Genomic DNA, 21,500 nt, shown 5'->3' with positions numbered 1-21,500 from the left:
TTGGAAAAAGCCTTATCACAACTACTTCAGAAGAATTCTCTGACTTGTCTCTATCTTCAAAAGCAGCCTGTGAAATGTAGGTTTTTGCATGGACATATTTCTGCCCCAACCAATAGCACCCCTATGGCTATTGGGTAGGCAAGAGTCAGTTACATTTAGCTTAAAAATCTTCAAAACAGCAAAAATTAAAGAAAAATATTTTCACTCTAATATATTCTCATGACAATGTTCTGCTTTTTTATAATTCATACATCATTTTCATACAATTTATCTACCTTTTGAGACCCTAGAAGCCAAATAAGAAATGAAACATTAATTCAAGATGATATTTGTAATCAATGCCATTCAAACAAAAAGATTTATATATTTTATTTATTTGGAAGAATCTATGGAAAAAATACTTTTTACATTTTCCGTATTTCTAGTTAGAAAGGTAGTTAAATCCTTATGCTATACATGAAAAGGCATCATATCAATTGAAAGTAGGCTATGAGAAGTTAAGGGTGTATACTATAAACCCTATAGCACCCACTAAAAAAGAAACCAAATATTGTAGCTAGTCAGCCAACAAGAGAGATAAAATGGAATCATAAAGTATACTCATTTTTTTAGAGATGCAGGAAAAAGTGAAAAGTGCCAATGGGACAAATAAAAAACAGCAACATGGTAGATTTAAACCCTGCCATATCAATAATCACGTTAAATATATACGGTCTAATCACCCCAAATGGAAGTCAGAAATTGTCAGATTGGATAAAAAAGTAAGACCCAACTGTAGGCTGCCCAGAAAAATCCACTTTAAATATAAAGAAAAATGAGGTTGAAAGGATAAGGATAAAAAAAAAGATATACCTAGGTAACACAAGTCACAAGAAATCTGGAGTGGCTATATTAATATTAGACAAAGTAGATTATAGAACAAAGAGTGTTACCTGAAAAAACAAGGGTCGTTTCCTAGTGAAAAAGTGGTCAATTCAACAACAGGACATAACAATTCTAAATATTTATGTACCTAACACCAGAGATTCAAAATGCGTGAAGCAAAACTTACAGATCTTCAAGAAGAAATAGGCAAATCTACGATTTATCTTGGAGATTAACACCCGTCTGTCAATAATTGAGCGTGTAGAAAAAAAAATGGCAAAAAATGGAGGAGATTAGAAAAACTCTATCAACCAATTTGATCTAAATGGCGTTTAGAAAAGATTCCACAAAATGATAGAATAATCCATATTCTTTGCAAGTGCGCATGAAACACTTATCAAGATAGATCACATTCTGGGCCCTAAATTAAGGAAATAAGAATATTAGAAAAAGTTTGAAGTTAATTAAAAGAAAAATCCACTGAACATCTATATTGGAAAACAAGAAAAGTCAAAAATTAAAGAATGCAGTTTATACATTAAGAGACTAAAAGAAGAAGGACAAATGAGACCCAGAGTAAGCAGACAAAAGAAAATAATGATCAGAGTGAAAATCAATGAAACAGAAAACGCGAGAAAATCAAAAGCTGGTTCTTTGAGAAATTCAATAAAATTACTCATTCTCTAGACAATTCTATCAGTAAAAAAGATAAGAAAGAAATTAGCAATATCAGAAATAAGCAAGATGATACAACTACAGATTCTACAGATGTTACAAGAATAAAAAAAGGATTTTTGTGAATAATTCTGCCAAGACATTTGACAAATGGAGCAGACAAATTTCTTGAAATACACAAAAACCAAAGCTCACTCAAAATAAATAGATAACCTCAATGGCCATATAGCTATTAAAGGAATTGTACTTCTGATTAAAATCTATCCCACAAACAAAACAAAAGAAAAAACCCACGCCCAGATGGCTTGGGAGTTCTTCCAAAGATTTAAGGAGAAAATAATACCAATTTTCCATAACTCTTCCAGAACAATGAAGAGGAAGGACTGATTCTAAACTTCTCTGAGGTCAGTATTATTCTGAAACTAAATCTCGCCATAGACTTTACAAGAAAAGAAAACTATGGAACAATATTCCTCATGTATATAAATACATATGACATGATCATCTTTTTAGGAAATCCAATGGAATCTACAAAATAGCTACTGGAGCTATAGAGTTTAGCAATACTCAAAGAAAAAAGATCAATAGATAAAAATCGTTTGTATTTCTTTATATTAGCAATGAAGAATGAAAATTTCATCTAAAAATACCAATTATAGGGGCTGATCAAAATGCAAAATAAAAAAATAACTCAGATCATTAGTTTGGGTTGCAAATAACAGAAAACAAGTAGAAATAATGTTAAAAAAAATTATCAACTCTAAGGATTTGAGGATGTGTCATTGAATTTGAGGAAGAGTTAAATAGAGAAGGCCTCAGAAGGTGTGGGCAATAGAGCAGCTCCCATGATCTTGGTAACAGGAGCTTGTAGTCATTCCTGGAAAGCTCCATGGTTAACTGGACTCAGCTTTCAACTCCTCATCTCTCAGTTTAAATTCTAAATTCTTCCAGGAAGCAATCTGATGAGCCTGTCTTTGTTCAGGTAGTTACCCTTGCTCCAAGGAACTGAGTTTGGCATTGGGTTGTAAGTATTACCACGACAGCTGTTGACTCATTTCTGTAATCCTGTGCACGATTATGAGGGAGGCAATTCCCAAGGAAGGGGTACCAAACCAACTGCTGTATAAATTTCTGGAGCTTATAATGTTTCATTACTTAATAATTCAGAGTAAAATTTAGAAAACAAGATATGAAAGCTATAATTGTTTCAAAATATAGTCTCAAATTATCTCCATTTGACCTCTCCTTAAAAGGGAAAAACTTTATTATGAAAAAAATAAGAAAAAGTTGTCTTACTCTATTAAAACATGCTCTCCGAAGAATTGTCATCTCAAACACTATATGTGTGTGTGTGTGTGTGTGTGTGTGTGTATCTTTATGCTCAGTTGAATAAATATACAAACCTTAACCTTCTCAGCCATTTCTGATGCAAAATTACACCCGTGTGGTCCTGACGAAATTGAAATTGGCGGTAACTGTGTTCGTAAGTATCACATTTTACTTTTTAATGATGTATTTATAAACTAATAATTTCAACAGGTTTTTATGTTCTGTGACTTACTGTAGATGTTGAATTATGTTAATATTTGTCAATGCTCCAGTCTAGTGGATATCAAAAATAAAAGTCACTTTATCATGCCTTTAAGAAATAGTCTCGGAGTTGGCAAAGGTATGGAAAGTGGAGCATGTTCATATCCTACAGACATGTGTGTATGTTGGTAGGATCTTTTTATAAGAAAATTTGGCAATATATCTCAATTCCTAAATATTCACATATATTTTTTTCTAGCAATTCCACTTCCAAAAATCTAGCTAGAGAAATAATTTTGTGTGCAAGTTCAATATTTATAACAGCACTTTTCTAATAATATGAAAACAATAAGTTGCAAATATCCAGTAACTACTGATTGAGTCAATATTTTTATGCAGCCATATAAGAAAATATTCTATAAACAATATTAAATAAAATACAAGAATACATTCTTTGACATTAGTAAATATCCACGGTATATTGTAGCTAAGAAATCAGATTGTACAACACAATCTCAAATTTGCTTTCTAGGAATGACTGCATTTGTACCAAATAAATCTTGAAAGATAAGTACCAAAACTGTTAATGATGCTCACAATTTTTCTTCTCATTTGATTCTGTATTTTTCATTTTCTAACTTAGTAAAATTTCTTGAAGTTATTTCAAATATTAAGAAACCCCCCACCATAATACTTCTTAAAATGAATAACTCTAAATAGATTGTCTGATAAAATTTACAATGTCTACCTAAACAATGGGTAGAAATTAAAATTATTTATTGAAACATTAGCCTTTTTGTGGAGGCTGATGGCCAAATATATTGATGATGTGGTGATATTCTAAATGAATGAGTGATTGTTGACATATAATTAATATAAATAACAAAGATGTTTTTAATGGTGAAACAAATGATGACGACATAAAACAAATCAAGAGAGATCATATAGTATTAAATATCAATTCTTAAAATTAATTTGCTTTGTCTTGAAAAAGTACTATTATAATCCTCAAATAAATCACTCTGAGTTGCTTTTCTATGCCTTATTCAGTTGTAAATGGATTTTCCAGCCCATTTTTCCATTATTCTTGAAATAAAGTATTATTTTATCTGAAAGTCTCAGTTCAATTAGACCCTGTGATTTAAGTTCTTAAGAGAATAAAATAATATCCCTAATAATAATAACATTAACCATGAAGTATAATTGTTTGGCTATTCTGCATAGTAGTTTTGGATTTTCTTTATAACTCAAATAATATAATAAAACCCTTTTTGCCCTTGAATAAATGATAAATTTAAGCTATTTGTCATGCTATTCAGAATGTTTATGCAATTAATTGGAAAAATTGCTATGCAAAATTATACACAATTTGGGAAGTAACACTTGAATGAAAATATTGAGTCAAAAGTCAACAGATAAAGCTTCAGGAAAAAATGGAGAATGCATTAACAGCATATACTAATATTAGAATTGACAAAGGGATAATAATTTTGCTTGTCAAGCATAAATAATTTATCTGTCGTTTTTGAAACCTTTTTCTTTAAGTACATTTTAATAAATTTTCTTTGATCTACATTGTTGTGAGCAATGATCAACTGACAGCACTTAAAATATTGATTCAAAAATTTTAATTTTCATGAGTTATTTTCCTTTCAGTCATTTGTCATCTCTTATTCCTAATACAGTCAAGCGTCGCTTAACGACAGGGATGCATTCTGAGGGGTGCACCCTTAGGCGATTTCGTCGTTGTGTGACCGTCATGGAGTGCACTTACACAAGCCTAGATGGTTCAGCCTACCACACACCAGGGCTATATGGTACTAATCTCATGGGACCACTGCCGTATATGTGGCCTGTCATTGACTGAAGTGTCCTGATGCAGTACATGGCTATAATCATTTCCACAGAGTTCTTCCCTGTTTGGAAATGAAGTCAGCTTCTTTTTCCTATTTTATTTGAGAGGAAACTTTTACTCAGATATATAATTTTTCAAAAATCAATATATACTCAAAAGTAGTCTATTATTTCCTTCAAATCCGTGTATAATGTTTAACATATTTGGCAAAATAACTGTTACTTAGATTAATTTGAAAACAATTAATTTTATTATTTATTAATGTTCAATTTTTAACTAATTTTAATTAATTTTTAATTAATTAATTTTGTTATTATTTATAACAATTAATGTTATTGGGATTTTGCAATCTGATATCTAACAAAATAACACTTTAAAATACCTGAAAGTACATAAGGTTTTTCTCCCCTTCACATTTAGAATAAGGTCTGTCAGAACTTTCCAAAATCCACATGACAGGACTGAAAAATTAATTTCATGATTATCATAAAATTACCATGTATATCATAGAAAAAATATTTTTCTGTTTTAGGACATTTTTAAAAATCTTACTTTAAAATTTATTGCTCAGATATTTTTCTCTTTTCTAAAATAGGACAAAATAAATCAAAACTCATGTAAAAACATTTTAGATCCCCAGATCTAATCTTGCAAAGGCCCAGAGCTAAAAATTGTAAAATCTTTCTGAATTCCTAGAGGAAACTTCAAACATTTTTAACCTCAGAAAAATGAAAAGGATAAGGCTATAGTTTAACACTTGGTATAGTTCACTGAGATTGTTTAATCACTCCTGTAACGAACAGCTCTTTCAATGCAGAGTAATGACGAGCTGAGTTATAAGAGGAAATTATGAGTAAAATAGTAAGTCATTTGACTTTACACTATAGTGACTATTTTCCTTTATAACAAGAAATTATAATGTAGAAAACCTTAATTTAGCTTGTTTGTTCCATCTTCTAGAAAGGATAATTGCTTACAAAAGGGTCATTTACTTTTATATTGAAGAGCTAGACTTTTCAAGGGTAGGCATATTCCATGTACATTAATAAAAGCTTGATAAGCTGATAAATTTCTCTGCTTTCAATAGCTCTGTGATTATGGGTCAAAATAAGAATGTGCTACTTTGCTGATTGTAAGAGAATAATTATTTTTCTAAGTATATTTTATTTTTCCTAAATTTAATCTCTGAAATACAATATTCATAAACTTTTCCCATAGCCAGTCTCCGTTCTTTAAGAGGCGCAGTTACAAATTATGCCTCTTCTCCCATCAGGTCAGCTGTCTGCCTCATTGCCACCACCCGCTCCAGGACGGCCACAGGTTGTGGTGGAGCTGATTGAGTCCAGGCTTTTCTGCAGGTGTGCTTTTGACGTTTCCCCTACAAACAACTCTGTGGGATTTCTCATAGCTTGGTCTAGACTTTCTTCTCAAGAAGTCAAAGAGGAGCTGAAGCGAGAGACCACAGTTCAGGCATTCTCTCTGTTAGAACTGGATGGCATAAATCTCAGACTTGGAGACAGGGTATGTTCAAAAACAACTGGGTTTTCTTTCCTTTCATGAATGTATTAATTTTCAAAAGTGGATTTTTTAACACATCCTAAAAAAATATTTTCATCCCCAGAATATAAAGCACTAATGTTTTTCTTTTTATTTTTTCCTTGGCAGTTGTGCCAACTCCAGTAATAATTGGATGAGACAGTAATCTTCGTGACTATATATGAGTATCTTCTTTTAGCAGTTCGTTGATTATTATCAATGAATCTTTATAACTCTATCTCCCTTTCTGGTTTGAAAATGATATGCTTTTATTTTAGAAAAACTATTTAAATTTATCAATGATGATATCACTTATCCACTTTTAAATACATCTTTAAATACAAAGTCTACAACACTTTATGTTGGGATTTGAATAAGTATTTTATAATGATGGACTTTTCCTCAATTTTCAAGCAAATTTTTAAATTAGTTTTTGATTATCTCTTATGCACTATCTGCCAAAAATTAAAATCAAGTACTTAAATACAATAATTTACATATATTTCCTCCATAATTTTATTACTAAATAATTAATTATTAACTGTATTCATAGGTATTCTGTAGTGCCTCTGTCTTTTTCTTGGAGGAACCACATGTACAAAGTTTAGCCATCGAAAGCCAAGAATTTTTTGCAGGCATTAAGGTATGTAGCACTGGGGATGGATCAAAAAGATTATTCCTCTGGAACTGTGCTTCTCATACTGTGATCTGTGGATGCTGGGTCCAGGACTTCATCACAGACTGAATGTTGAGACCCAAGAGTCTGTATTTTTGAAAAAATAACCCAAATAATTCTAAGGCACAACAAAGTTTGAGGGCCCCTATTAATGAACTAAAATTTGAATATACTTGCATTTTTTTTCAGAAGTAGCTCAAATTAAAATAAAGCAAAAGTTCTTTATTCTTTATTCTAAAGTTCCCATAATTCACTCCATCGTATAAATAAAGGAGTATCAGTTTTTAGTAGTTATGCACTTTGGAAGACAGGTACCAGGTCAAGTGCTAGGGCCTCTGACTAGAGTAGAATTAACCCAGAAATCTGGGCTTTACGGACTGCAAAGATTGAGCTCGCTAAACAAGGCAATATCTGTGACCATCCTCGTAGTACCAGGGTCCAAGAACTGAGGAGCTACTCCAGGAGACGAGCAGAGGTGACAGGGAATCCGGAGTGGTGGGAGGAGTAGGAGCGGTACCAAGAGGGCTAGGCAGGCAAGCGCTGTGCACCTTCTGAGGTCTCAGCCACGGGACTGGAGTTTCACCTGGACTCATCTCTAGTTCAAGGAGAAGATGGGATACTCGATAGATTGTGAGAATAGAACTCAGAACCAGGACAAAGCCTGTTCCTGCATAAAGTCCGTTTATACACAATAGGGACCAGGGAAAGGAGTGAGAAGAGTGAACTAAGTTGTCAGAGTAGCACAATCCCAGTGGGAGGGGAAGCAGAGCTCAGATCTTGGAAGCACAGGACCTTTGGATGCACGTTGGTAAGAACTCAGCAGACATCAGGGCTAGTGGTCAGCCCCCAGGGACTGTTTCTGACTGGGCTAATGGAGAAAATTCAGTGCTAAGAAATATCTATTTTGAGAGCTAGCCAAGAACTGAGACTGAGTAAAAACTTCCTGCCTCAAAAAAAGGATTGGGCTGTGAACTGGCATAGGACCAGTCCCAGATTTCAGTACTCTGTAAATCCAGCTGTGGGAAGCAGAGGCTGAGAAATAAGCAGAAGGTTGAGATGTTTCAGGCGACAACATTTTGATTTATGTTTTAAAACTTAGATTTCTAATTTATATTAGGGAAGATAGTAATCCCTAAGAATAGTCTCTTCCATTGACGTGTCAGTAAGTATTAGCAAAGAATGGAAGAATATGGGGATCGTTCCGTCTCCTTCATTCTCTAGCCTGCCATGGAACTAGAATCACTAAGGCAGCCTCCCCCCAGACTGCCTAACAGTTGGGGAACCGAATTGTGCCCTAAGCTCAGAGCAGAGGAAACTCCATGTACTCTTCTGTGTGTTGCTGATATTTTTCAGGGTTTGGATTTAATTGATCTTGTTTAATTCAAAACTCCAGTGCTTAAGTTCTTACTACCAGCTCATTTAGCAAAATAGGAACTGCTGAGAAAAATGCCCTTTCAAAATTATTCTATCTTAGAAATAAATTCTGTCTTTACCTAACTGCTCTCTGTATTTTCTTATACCAGTTACAACCTGAATTGAGCACTATATCAGAAGATGGGAAAGAATACCAGTTGAGGATAGAGAGCACAATTCCGATTGTTTGCTCTGAATTCAGTGAGCTTGATCAGGAATGCAAAATCTCATTAAAACTGAAAACTGTTGATCAAGGTAATATACTAAATTCATGTAATTTTATTATTAGACTTCAAATAATAACTAAAGCTTTTTTTTCTTCTAGAAAATATCACTGGAGTATACTCATATTTAGTTATGTTGCATGTTTCTATCAAACTATAGCTCAATCGTAGTAATAATACTGGGGCAAATTTATGATTTCCAACGCAATCTACATTGTAATCCACATTTATCTCTCCTGGGCTTGAAGCATAATTTTACAAAGCAACAATATTGAACAATCTCCTCCCTGACATCTTCTTTCTCCTCCTCCTCTTTTTCCTCCTCTTCTTCCTCCTTTTTTCTTCTCCTTCTTCTCCTCACCCTTATACTTATTCTTCTCTTTGCTCTGTTTTCAGAGATTGAGGGACAAGCTGCTCTTTATGATTTTCCAAATCATTCCTAATGAGGGAGGTGTGATAAGTTATGCTCAAAGTTCAAGCTTATGCAACGTGGATCTCATAATGCATTCTTTGCACTTCTCTCCTAAATGTAAGCTTACGTTTGAGATCTTTAGTTTTAAAATTCTTCTATTTCTGAGGCCGGCCCGTTGGTGCAGCAGTTAAGTTCACACGTTCCGCTTCGGCGGCCCAGGGTTCGCCAGTTCGAATCCTGGGTGAAGACATGGCACCGCTTGGCAAGCCATGCTGTGGTAGGCGTCCCACATATAAAGCAGAGGAAGATAGGCATGAATGTGAGCTCAGGGCCAGTCTTCCTCAGCAAAAGGAGAAGGATTAGCAGCAGATGTTAGCTCAGGGCTGATCTTCCTCAAAAAAAAAAAATTATTCTAATTAATTACTAACTTTATAGATTGTATCATGCACGGCAGCATATATATCACTGTCACAGCCATATATAGAGAGAGATCCCACAGAACAAGATAGAATATGAAAGAACAAAGCATGTATAGCAGTGATTGAGTTGATTGGGTTCTTTCTTTCCCTGTTAATCCTCTGATGTAGAGACCAAGTCATGTAAGAGATACAATAGCCACCTCTTCTCCGCAGTTTCAGTTTCCATGGTTTCAGTTACCCTGGTCAACCTTGGCCCAAAAATATTAAATGGAAAATTCCAGATATAAACAATTCATAAGGTTTAAATTGCACACCCTTCTGAGCAGTGTGATAAAATCTCGCACCATCCCACTTTGTCCTGACCAGGATGTGAATCCTCCCTTTTCTAGTGGATCCATGCTGTGTATGCTACTGGCCCATTAGTCAGTTAGTGACCATCTCTGTTATCAGATTGACTGTTGTGATATTGCAGTGTTTATGTTCAAGGAACCCCTATTTTACTCAATAATGGCCCCAAAGTGGAAGAGCAGTGATGCTGGCAATTTGGATATATCAAAGAGAAGCTATAAAGTGCTTCCTTTAAGTGAAAAGATGAAAGTTTTCAACTAAATAAGGAAAGAAAAAAAATCACGTGCTAAGATCTGTGGTAACTTTTAGTACAGTATATTCTTATAATTTGTCTATTTTATTATCAGTTATTGTTTAATCTCTTACTATGCCTAATTTATAAATTAAACTTTATCATAGGTATGTACGTATAGAAAAAACATGGTATATATGGGGTTCAGTTTCTATTTGTGGTTTCAGGATTCCACTAGGGGTCTTGGAGTGTATCCCCCATGGGTAAGGGGGGACTACTGTTCATAGATTAAAATATAGCCTTTAAGGGAGATTACAATTCTGCTCGCATACCTTTTCACTATAGGACATAAAATTTTATTTCATAAATACACCAAATGCAATGTATCTAAGTCTTTATGTCTATATTATATCTAGCTAAATCAGAGAAACAAAAGGATAAAAATGCTAGCAGAAAAAGTCTCATGGGAATCATGCAACCAGGAATAGAGATGGGTGTGGAGATAGAAAGAGGAATCAAGAGAGACTACCTCAAGATAGTTGACAGTAAACAGGCTTAGATAATACCCAGCTACTTAGATTTCATGTGCAACACTACATTTTGAAATATAACCCAGAGATATGAAATTAAACCCACTCTCTCAGAATGTCTGACACAATTCTACTTCAAGCCATCTCTCAAAAGCGTATTAGGCAAATTTTACTGCAATTTATGGGGGAGAATAGGAAAAGGATGACCTGATTGATATTTTCCAAAATTGTGTTAGGCAAAGATTTTGTTCAGTTACAAGTATACTGCAAACTATGTTTGTATACTCTCAGTTCTGTTGACCTTAAACAAATAGACAGCCAGTTATTTCCTCAGCCAAAATGGGTTTGTTTAGGATCAGCAAAGAATTACAATTCGGGGTCTGCAAGTGTCGTGAGCCTGGTGCAAGTTCCCAGCAGCAAAGGGAAGAGAAACTCTTTTATAGAGGGGAGGAGGAAGTTGGGAGGGCTATTGTAAACTAAGAGTTCAAGGTGTAGTGGCTTTTCATTGGCTCCTTGTGACAGTCTCATTGGCTGAGTTTCTTGCTGATCAAAAAGAGGAAGTCTTTCTTCTTCCTGTTGGGCTCTGCTATGGCTGTAGGGTATGAGATGTCCCTGGCTCCAATTTAATGAGGTTTCTGTTTATTACTTTCTACATCCTATCAACAGGCAATCCTTGCTATAATAATAAAAAACAGCCTAAATACATTCCCACATTTTAGAAGTTTGCTTGTTCTTATTCTTTGTCAATTAAAAATGATTTCCATTTTTTCTGGAGAAAATGTCCTGGATATTCTCATCTCATCTTTTTAAAGTATATCTCTAATTTCATAGAGAACAAGTCAGTGTCTCCTAATATATTTCTACAAAGACCATGCTGCTTTTTCTACAGGCTTAAAGAGAACAACACTTGGCCCTCATACCACAGACCAGAGGAAGTGATGTCAGGGGCTATATCTAAGCCAGATATATTCCATGTTCACCTTAGGAAGCTGGTTATGAGTTTGGATGTTTCTGTTATTTTTTTATGTGTATGAGAAAATATCCATTTCTAGAAAAAATGCATGAACAGAAATATTTTTTCAGGAATTTTGAATCTAGTGCAGTATACCTATGTCTGACCAATATAATTTTATACCTGAAAATGATGTGTGGAAGAAAAGATAGAAAGTTTTTGATGACTTCTTTCTTCCTCCTTAATCTCAGAAGGACTTTGGAATCATTAATTGGATAGAGAGTTAACTTTCTCTGTGGCCAGTTTTGGGAGGAATCTATTCTTTTTTTTCAGTTACACAAATTCCTAGAGTTCCTTCGTTCTTTTCTGTTACCGTTTTCTTTTCAAATTATTTTTTCTTGTCCTTTGTCCCGTAGGCAAGGGAGCATGTCGAGGTTCTGAATATATTGGGAGATTTGAGAGGTGAAAAGAAGTAGAGAGTTTACTACTGGTGTGGAATTACTTAATTTGTTTTGATTTTTCTATTTTTTAAGATGATGAGCCCTGTATCAATAATTAAACCTGTTTGATGAACCCTGTATCAATAATCATTTCTGTCACTCAACAATGGATAGAACATGAGTACAAGCCCTAAGAAATATCACAGGCATATCTGGACCCAAGGCCCAATTCTTAGGGAGAAAAAAACTCAAATTAGGTTTCTTGGTGCTAAAATTATTGAATTTTTTGCAGAAACAAAGATAAATTTTATATATTGCTTTTGAATTTTATCCAGGTGCATATGGATTTATAACTTTATTGGAAATAATAATATATATGTACATATATATGTATATATTGAAGTTGATTAATTCTTTGTAAAGATCAAGTATAGCTTTGGGTTGTTTTTTATTTAACTGTTTTATTGAGGTCATATTGACTTACAACACTGTGTAATTTCAGGTGTTCATTATTATATATCAGTTTCTATATAGACCGCATCGTGTTCACCACCAATAGTCTACTTTCCACCCATCACCATACATATGTGCCCCTTTACACCTTTCACCCTCTGCACTATGCCCTCCCCTCTGGTAACCACAAATCTGTTCTCCTTATCCATGTGTTTGTTTATCTTCCACGTATGAGTGAAATCATATAGTGTTTGTCTTTCTCTGTCTGGCTTATTTCACTTAGCATAATACCCTCAAGTCCATCCATGTTGTTGCAAATGGCACTATTATGTCTTTTATTATGGCTGGGTAATATTGCATTGTATATATATACCACATCTTCTTTATTCATTCATTGATTGATGGGCACTTGTGTTGCTTCCAAGTCATGGCTTTCCATGTCTTGGCTTCAATAGCCTTGGTTGTTTTTTTTTTAATTTGAGGAAGATTAGCCCTGAGCTAAATGCTGCAAATCCTCCTCTTTTTGCTGAGGAAGGCTGGCCCTGAGCTAACATCCATGCTCATCTTCCTGTACTTTATATGTGGGATGCCTACCACAGTATGACTTGCCAAGTGGTGCCATGTCTGCACCCGGGATCCTAACTGGCCAGCCCCGGGCCGCCGAAGCAGAATGTGCGCACTTAACCACTGCACCACTGGGCCAGCCCCCAGCCTTGGTTTTATTTAGACAAAAATTACAGTCATGTTTTTTAAGTAAGAGAAATTAATTTAAGAATAATCTCTCAATTCAATATTTCATGTTAATCGAGTTATTACATCTTTGGTTGGTATATTCCCTTAGAAAAATTCTCAATGTGTTTTTTCACAAAACAGGTACAGAACAGCTAGGCTTAAATTTGGCGCTGTCTTCCTGTCACGTGGACCTTCACCGGACGCCATCCTGTGCTAATGGAGCCTGTAGCCATGCTTTTGTGCACTACACTGCTGTGACGGATTGTACTCAAGATGGAGATAGAGTTACAAACATCGTAGTGGAACCTATAGTGAATGAGGATTTCCTGTGGAACAGCTACATTCCAGAGAGCATCCAGGTCGTCAAATTACAAAAATATGTTTCCACTTGAAGCTTTAAAATAGATATGTGTATTTTATCACTACACTTTGTAAACTTTTCATTTCAAAATTATTTTATGTTATTTCAGTTTTTAAATGATCCAGTATTCAATAACTATGATAAAAACAATAATTGAAAATTCGTTGAGATTGCTAAGAAATTTATTGTATGTCACTAAATAACAATAGTAATATTTACTGAAAATATCTTTGCTTTTAAGATCAGAGTAAAGGATGTCCCAACTGCTTACTGCTATTCATTTACTGACCCACATATAATTACATTTGATGGCAGGTAATTTCCTGAAAGTTTTTTCTTTTAGCAGTTTTTGTTTCTTTTGGATTTTGTTGTTGATTTATTTTAAGCATCATCCTATTATATTATTTCTTAGTCCTAGTCACTGAAATTTAGAAAGGAAGGGATGTATGGACATCAGTGGCTTGTTTCAAAATATTAACTTATTTGTGTGTAATGTTTTTGCCTTAAAATCTAGTCCTTAGTGGGGCTGGCCCCGTGGCCGAGTGGTTAAGTTCGCGCGCTCCGCTGCAGGTGGCCCAGTGTTTCGTTGGTTCGAATCCTGGGTGCGGACATGGCACGGCTCATCAAACCACGCTGAGGCAGCGTCCCACATGCCACAACTAGAAGGACCCACAACGAAGAATATACAACTATGTACCAGGGGGCTTTGGGGAGAAAAAGGAAAAAATAAAATCTTTAAAAAAAAATTAAAAAAAAAATCTAAGTATATTTAAAAAAAAAAAAATCTAGTCCTTAGTAAATATAAGGATTAGTTGTGAGGCTGAATTTGTAAAAATAAAGATTCTTACAAATACAGACAATTATTTTAGCTTACCATTTATTTGTTTTTAATAATGTTTAAATTATCTGCTCTAGAGATATTTACTGTACTGCATTTCCATGTGATTCTGAAACAATCTTTAAGTTGAGGCAAAATGATTACACTAACATGTTAAAATTATTTTAAAATCTAACCAGTTCTAATTCATGGCAAGGATATTCAGGGAAAAAAAAAAACTATTGTAGCCATTATGAATACCTGGATATCTGCCTCTGGAAATTAAAATACAATGGGCAAAACAACTAAAAAGTAATATAAGCTGTCTTGCTATTAATATCTGCATATAAGGATTTAAACTTAGTTATGCTGTTCTGGGGAATTCATGATTTTAAGATGTCCCTAAAGAAAATGATAAGAACACATCATTGTTGAGTCAAAATCTTCTCCATTCTTTCTTAAAAATTGTAATACGATCATTGTCACTAAAATTATTTAATACAAATAAACAGATATAGAATGCTTCCAGTAACAAATTATACTCCAGAGGTTTGAACAACCATTGAAAAGTTGTAGGAACTGATCCCATATGGAAGAATCCTTTATGGTTATAACTAAAAGCTAGGAAGCTTTAGTGGAAAAACCTCAAGAAATCATAGTGGTGATTACTTTAATTCATTATAATTCAACAAGATCACTTGTGCAACAACTCAGGGACAAACCATGTTCTGAGTGCCAAAAGTATGGCAGTGAACAAAACAGACAAATGTGCCCTGCTCTCATGGAGCTTACCTTTGCATAGGTGAAGAGAGGTATACACAGTTAATAAATATAGAGAGTATCTGAGGAAGACAGATGCTATGAAGAAAACGAAAGCAGTGGCAGAAAGAGAAGTCTGGAAGTAGGGGTTGACTGAAGCAGTGAAATGAAAGAGAAGAGTAGTAAGAGAGATTCAGCTGTTTATCACCACATTGTTTCAGTCAATGCTCTACAAATAAATGCTAGAGATAGATAGAGCTAGCAGAAATAAAGATTTTCATTCTTGCATCAAAATATATTGAATGTGTATAAATAAACTTAAATACACATTTTTGGTTTATAACTATTGTGATATTTTATACCAATTCTTAACGCAATTGACTTTTGTTAACCATAGAGCATATGACAATTTCAAGACCGGAACATTTGTGCTTTATAAGAGTGTGTCACGTGACTTTGAAGTCCATGTACGTCAATGGGACTGTGGAAGCCTTCAGTATCCTGTGTCATGTAACTGCGGGTTTGTTGCCAAAGAAGAAGGTGATGTAGTTACTTTGGATATGTGCAGTGGTCAGCTACATGAATCACAGCCGTATTTATTTGTAAAGAGCCAAGATGTAACCAGCAATATCAAGATAAGTGAATCTTACTTAGGAAGAAAAGTCACAGTATGTATTTTCATAACTATTAGAAACATTTTTCCTTACTTTCTGCAGATTTGGGATTAAAATCTGAACTTCTTTTCACCTCTATTAAATTAGATGCTATCATTTTTCACCATTAATTTTTTTAAAGAAAATAGCTTTTAAATTAACACAGATTTTAGAAGGAATAAAATTCTTTTCACTTACCACACACAAATAGACACAACATAGTTAAAACTTTGTCAAATCTAAGCTCCTTTATTTTAAGATTTCAGTATGATAACTTGGTAAGTTAATCATAAAAATTATTTTTGACAGTGTCTAATAAATGGTATATTAGACAGAGATGAAATATATAATTAAGGAGAAATATTCAGGAATAGCCAGCCAGTTGAAATGAATACAAATAGTTCTACCTCAGGAATAGGCTGGTAGATACTTGTATGTTAAGGTCATCTTCTTGTCATCTTCCAAAAAGGTAAATTCCAGGTGAATAAAATTTAAATTTAAGAGAAAGTAGTAGAAAATGTAGGCGAATGTTTTTATAACGTTGAGGTGAACAAGAATTTTTAACGTAACGTCATATGTTTGAATTCCATCATCCAAAACCAAAATGCAAATTAAAAATTGGGAAAATATTTGCTACATATAAAACTTACAGTCAATAGAGAAAACACTCCTGTACCTCACTAATGTATAATGGGCACTGCAATTAAAAGGAGCCAATATTATAAACAGGCAATTCACAAAAGAAATGAAACTGACAAATATATTAAAAAGTACAAATAACAACAAAAATCTGAAAACCTCAGCCTCATTAGTAATCAAAGAAATGCAGATCAAACGTCTCTCATACAATATTGGCAAGAGTAAAAATAGTTACAATCTTTCCAGAAGACACATATATTATTTATATATTTATAAATTGAATCCATGCATGTTATTTTGTCAAGAAATAGTAATTTTCTTTTGAAAATTTATCATATTAAATAATTAAGGATGTGTGTAATCCCAATGATGTTCATTGCATCTCTCCTTATAAGAGGGAAGAGTTACAGTAAATCAGTGATGACTAAAAGAGTTTAACCAAAACCCTAAATAGAGCGATATCATATAATAGAACGCTTTGTAATCATGAAAATTTTGGAGTAGAAGTGTATTTATTGACAGGCAAGGATATTATTGTAACATAGGAGAGGTTTTCGAAGAATTTGCACCAAGATCTTAACATTAGCTACCTCAGATTGAGTAGTAATGTAAGATTTGTTTGCTTTTAAAATAACTTTCTGTAATGAACACTTACATTTTTAAAAAGAAGTGCAATTTTTAAATTTGAAAAATTAAAAGGGAAGGGGAGGCAGAGGAAGAAATATAGGTGGTGTATCTTCAGTGAGTTTTGGAAGAGTGTTTCTCAACCCATGCGTCCAAGACCCTCGTCTGGGAGAGGTGATACTCCTGTGGGGAGGATCATAATTAGACAACACAGACTATTAAGATAATTCAACAAACTCCCCTTGCTCTCATTCCCAGCTCCCCAAGCAATGTTCTGGTTATAATTTGCCTTCTGATTCTGTTTGCCTACCAGCAGCAAGAGAATGCTGATGAGCCAAGGAATATGTACTCCTCGGGAATTGTATTTATCTGTGTAAATTAATTACTCAGCAGTCTAGTTCTATGTTAAATTATTATCAGAGACATTACTTGGTACACATTATCCTCAACATTTATAGCTGTTTTAGTTGTATAAAATATTGCACTTTGGTTTAAATTATTTAAAGAAAGGAGTTTGGACAATATATCTCAATAAGAGAATCAATATGAAGATCAAATTTCAAGTCAGCAAAATGCAAAAACCCATTATTTTGACATATAGCATTAAAATGAAAGTTGTAGTCTAAAGAAAATTGGTATTTTATTCTCTTTTTATATTGAAGGAATAAATGAGTTTGGTTTTTATTTCTTAAATTATAGTTTTTTTCTTAATCCGTATTAAATATCATTTAAATGATAACTTTTATTTCTGTATTTTAGATCTGGTTTTCTTCTGGAGCGTTCATCCGTGCTGATCTTGGTGAATGGGGCATGAGTTTAACAATCAGAGCCCCTAGCTTAGATTATGGAAATACTTTGGGACTTTGTGGCACTTTTGATGAGAACCCAGAAAATGATTTCCATGATAAAAATGGGATCAAAATTGATCAAACTTTTAATAATTGTGTTGCTTTTATTAATGAATGGAGGTAAGAAAGTAAATTATTTTTCATTTGTGATTATATTAATATTAAATTTAAATTTGTGTAACTCAATACTCTTCTTTTTTTGCAACACATTCCTGGGAGAAAAATGTTCTTGTCCAAATTACTATTCTTTTTTTGGTTTCCATCTGGAAGGATTTTACCAGGAAAAAGCATGTTTGACACCATGCCAATTTCTCTGCCCTCGCCTGGAAAACTATCCTATTGTCGCTGCTCATTGGACACACCTTCATTGTATCCATCTTCTAATCATCTGGATAGTGGCTCTCAATCAGAAGTTATTTCACATTGCAAAGACCTCCCACACATCAAATTCTCTTCCTTGATACCAGAACTAGATGTCACCTCTGAATATATTAATTCAGAAGCTCTTCCCGGAGAGATAAACAAGCATACACTTCGAGAAGAAAATAATTTGAATTTCTTTCCTCAAGACAAAAATCATGTGAACCTAACAAAACTGGACGTAAATTTACAAAAACATCTTGGGAGTGAAAAACGAGGTGCACCAAAAACTGTGGACAATGGGAGACGCACATGGGACCAGGGGGGTCACAACCAAGAAATGAGGTGGGATCGACAGCGCAGATGGAAACGGCAAAGCTTGTATGAGTTTCCTCCATTTTTTGCTTTCCAAAGTCTCAGCCAAAGTGACCTAGAAGAGTTTGCTTATTTCTTCCCTGAGGACCATGCTGAGGATGTCCACCAAGAGTTTGTCCCCACGTGGCCCACCCCCTCTGGCCTCACCGAGTACAGCACCTTGGAACTGTGTCAGCAGAAGCTAGCCAACTCCAGTGTAGGAAGGCGCTGCCTTGCCTTTCTTGGCAAGAGACTAGACAGTGTTATAGATATGTGTGTTAAGGATGTTCTGCTAAAAGACGATCTTAGCTGGGCAGAAGCAGGTGTAGCCCTGTTAGAAAATGAATGTGAAAAGAGGATTTTGGAAGAGGGGAGATTGAACACAGAAGAATACGGCAGGTCGATGGAAGACATTCTCTTGGTATTAAAATGCCCCAATTTATGCAGTGGCAACGGGCAGTGTATGGAATGGGGGTGCGCATGTTCCCCGGGCTTTAGTTCCTACGATTGCAGTGATTCGCACGGTAAGTAAATACTCTCCAACTTTGGTATTGTGTATGTTATTTGATCATGAAAACATCTTTGTTCTTTTTTACCTTCACTATCTTAACAGGGTTTATTCAGATTATGTAGGAAAAAAACCCTCAAATTATATTAATTAATACCTCAATAATTTCCAGAAGTGTCATATCCTATTCAGAGTAAAAGCTGAAGTGCTTATAATGGCCTATATGGCACAATGTCATCAGACACACACTATCTCTGGAAACTCATCCCCTACTACTGTCGCCGTCACTCATTGCACTCCACCCACTTTGGTCTCTGTGCTGTTCCTTGAAAATGCTGAGTTCTCTTGACCTCAGGGCCTTTGCACACAGCTGGTCCGTCTACTAGTAGAGAATAATTGCTTTTCTAGGACTTAAATTTAGTATTTTATAAGCACTGTGTTTATAATATTTTGCTAATTATATAAATTTGCTAATTTTTTTCTAACCCATCTATATGGTACAAACTATTTTGTCTCAATACATTAAAGAAAGAAATTTTAAAAAGCCATTTTGATTCTATTAACCACTAAACCAGTAACTCCTGATTTTCCTCCTACCGCCACCATCCTGCCTCCTTCCATCTGCAGACTTTTCCATTTCAGTAAATGCAAACTTTATTCCTCTAACTGTTCATGTTAAAAACCCATAGTCATTTTGACTTTTCTTTTTCTCTCATGTGTCGTTTAATCTATTAGCAGCAGCTTCAACTCTAGCTTCAAAGAATTTCATCTCTTTGCCTGCTACAGCCTTGATCAAGGCCACCATTCTCTCTCACCTGGATTATTATAGATTCTCTCAAAGTTTATTCTCCATGCAGCAGCTACAGCGATCCCTTTTACATGTAAATCAGATCATATTAGTCCTCTACTTAAATACCTCTAATGACTCTCCATCTCCTTCCGAGTAAAAGCCACAGTCCCTACCATGGCCTAGAAGACCCTGCAAAATCTGAGTCTCCTCTCTCACCAAATTTATCTACCATTCCCTCCATAGCTCCCTCCAGTGTTCTCAAGTGATTGCTTTGCTGTTCCTCTAAGAGGCCAAGCCTGCTCCTACCTCAGGACCTTTGCACTTACAGCTGTCTCTCACTGGAGCATTCTTCTACCACGTCTTCATGACTGAATTCCTTCTCTCTGTTCAAATATCATATTATCAAAGAATCCTTCCATGGTCGTTTAAAATAAAGTACTTTTTATCACACTATCTCATAGTCTTTGTCTCCCTTAATGTAGTTAATATACTTTTTCTCCATAGTCTTGAAAACACGTATGCGATACATGTTTTGTTTTGGTTTTTTTTTTGCTAGGAAAGATTCATCCTGAGCTAACATCTGTTGCCAATCTTCCTCCTTTTTTTTTTCCCTCCCCAAAGCCCCAGTACATAGTTGTATATTCTAGTCGTACGTCCTTCTAGTTCTTCTATGTGAGCTGCCACCACAGCATGGCTACTGATAGACAAATGGTGTGGTTCCATGCCTGGGCACTGAACCCAGGCCGCCAAAGCAGAGTGTGCCAAACTTTAACCACTAGGTCATCAGGGGTGGCTCGATACACTTTTAACAACATCAAATAAATAGAAGTTGCTTAGTAAATATTTGTTGAATATATGAAAGGGAAACTAATACATGTTTTTTAAAATTTTAGTAAATATTTTTAGGTTCTGAGTACACATAACTTATGATTTTGTATCCTATTGTCAGTAAAGTTATATTCACTTAGATTTTGCCAATACTTAGACAAAGGACTCAATTACTTTTACATATTGTATTTATCTATTTTGACAACCAGATCTTGCTTATATAGGTAGTATATGATCTGACGAGATCAGGCACGTTCAGGGTGATATGGCTGTAGACGGGTAATGTATGATCTTACTAAGAACAGCAATGTTACCATATGAGGGTCAGTTAACTCTGACTGCTAGATGAAATTTTTCTTTCTGTGACTGAGAAGTACACTTAAGATTATGGTAGCTTACAGGACAGCAATAATACATTAAAACGTCAACAATACTACAATGGCAGCATACTTAAATTTTGCTAACTCCTTTCTAAAGCTTAAACTAAGGATTTAAAAAATTTTAATACATTATATTGTTAACTGCACTATTTTATTACAAAAATATTTTTTCTTTAACCCATCTACATGGCACAAACCAAAATGGCAAAATGAAAACACAGGCCATTATAATAGTAATTTCTTAATACATGACCTTAATTGATATCAAATATTATTATAACATTAATT

The 21,500-nt window shown here is 34.5% G+C and overlaps 1 protein-coding gene across 1 annotated transcript in view; it reads left to right on the top strand.

The window, feature by feature from the left end:
* The window catches only part of VWDE (von Willebrand factor D and EGF domains), a 69,550-nt gene that overhangs the window by 15,977 nt on the left and 32,073 nt on the right, over window positions 1-21,500 (top strand). The window contains exons 4-12 of the mRNA XM_070615781.1: window positions 2,957-3,022; window positions 6,198-6,445; window positions 7,014-7,103; window positions 8,660-8,804; window positions 13,433-13,650; window positions 13,894-13,967; window positions 15,626-15,896; window positions 17,904-18,112; window positions 18,263-19,230. Coding sequence (XP_070471882.1) covers window positions 2,957-3,022; window positions 6,198-6,445; window positions 7,014-7,103; window positions 8,660-8,804; window positions 13,433-13,650; window positions 13,894-13,967; window positions 15,626-15,896; window positions 17,904-18,112; window positions 18,263-19,230 — 2,289 coding nt within the window. The remainder of the gene's footprint in view (window positions 1-2,956; window positions 3,023-6,197; window positions 6,446-7,013; window positions 7,104-8,659; window positions 8,805-13,432; window positions 13,651-13,893; window positions 13,968-15,625; window positions 15,897-17,903; window positions 18,113-18,262; window positions 19,231-21,500) is intronic.

The sequence above is a fragment of the Equus przewalskii genome, chromosome 4 (assembly GCF_037783145.1).
Source record: "Equus przewalskii isolate Varuska chromosome 4, EquPr2, whole genome shotgun sequence".
Classification (NCBI taxonomy): Eukaryota; Metazoa; Chordata; class Mammalia; order Perissodactyla; family Equidae; genus Equus; species Equus przewalskii.
The sequence above is the reverse complement of the archived record's forward strand: the minus strand, read 5'-3'. Positions and strand labels throughout refer to the sequence as shown.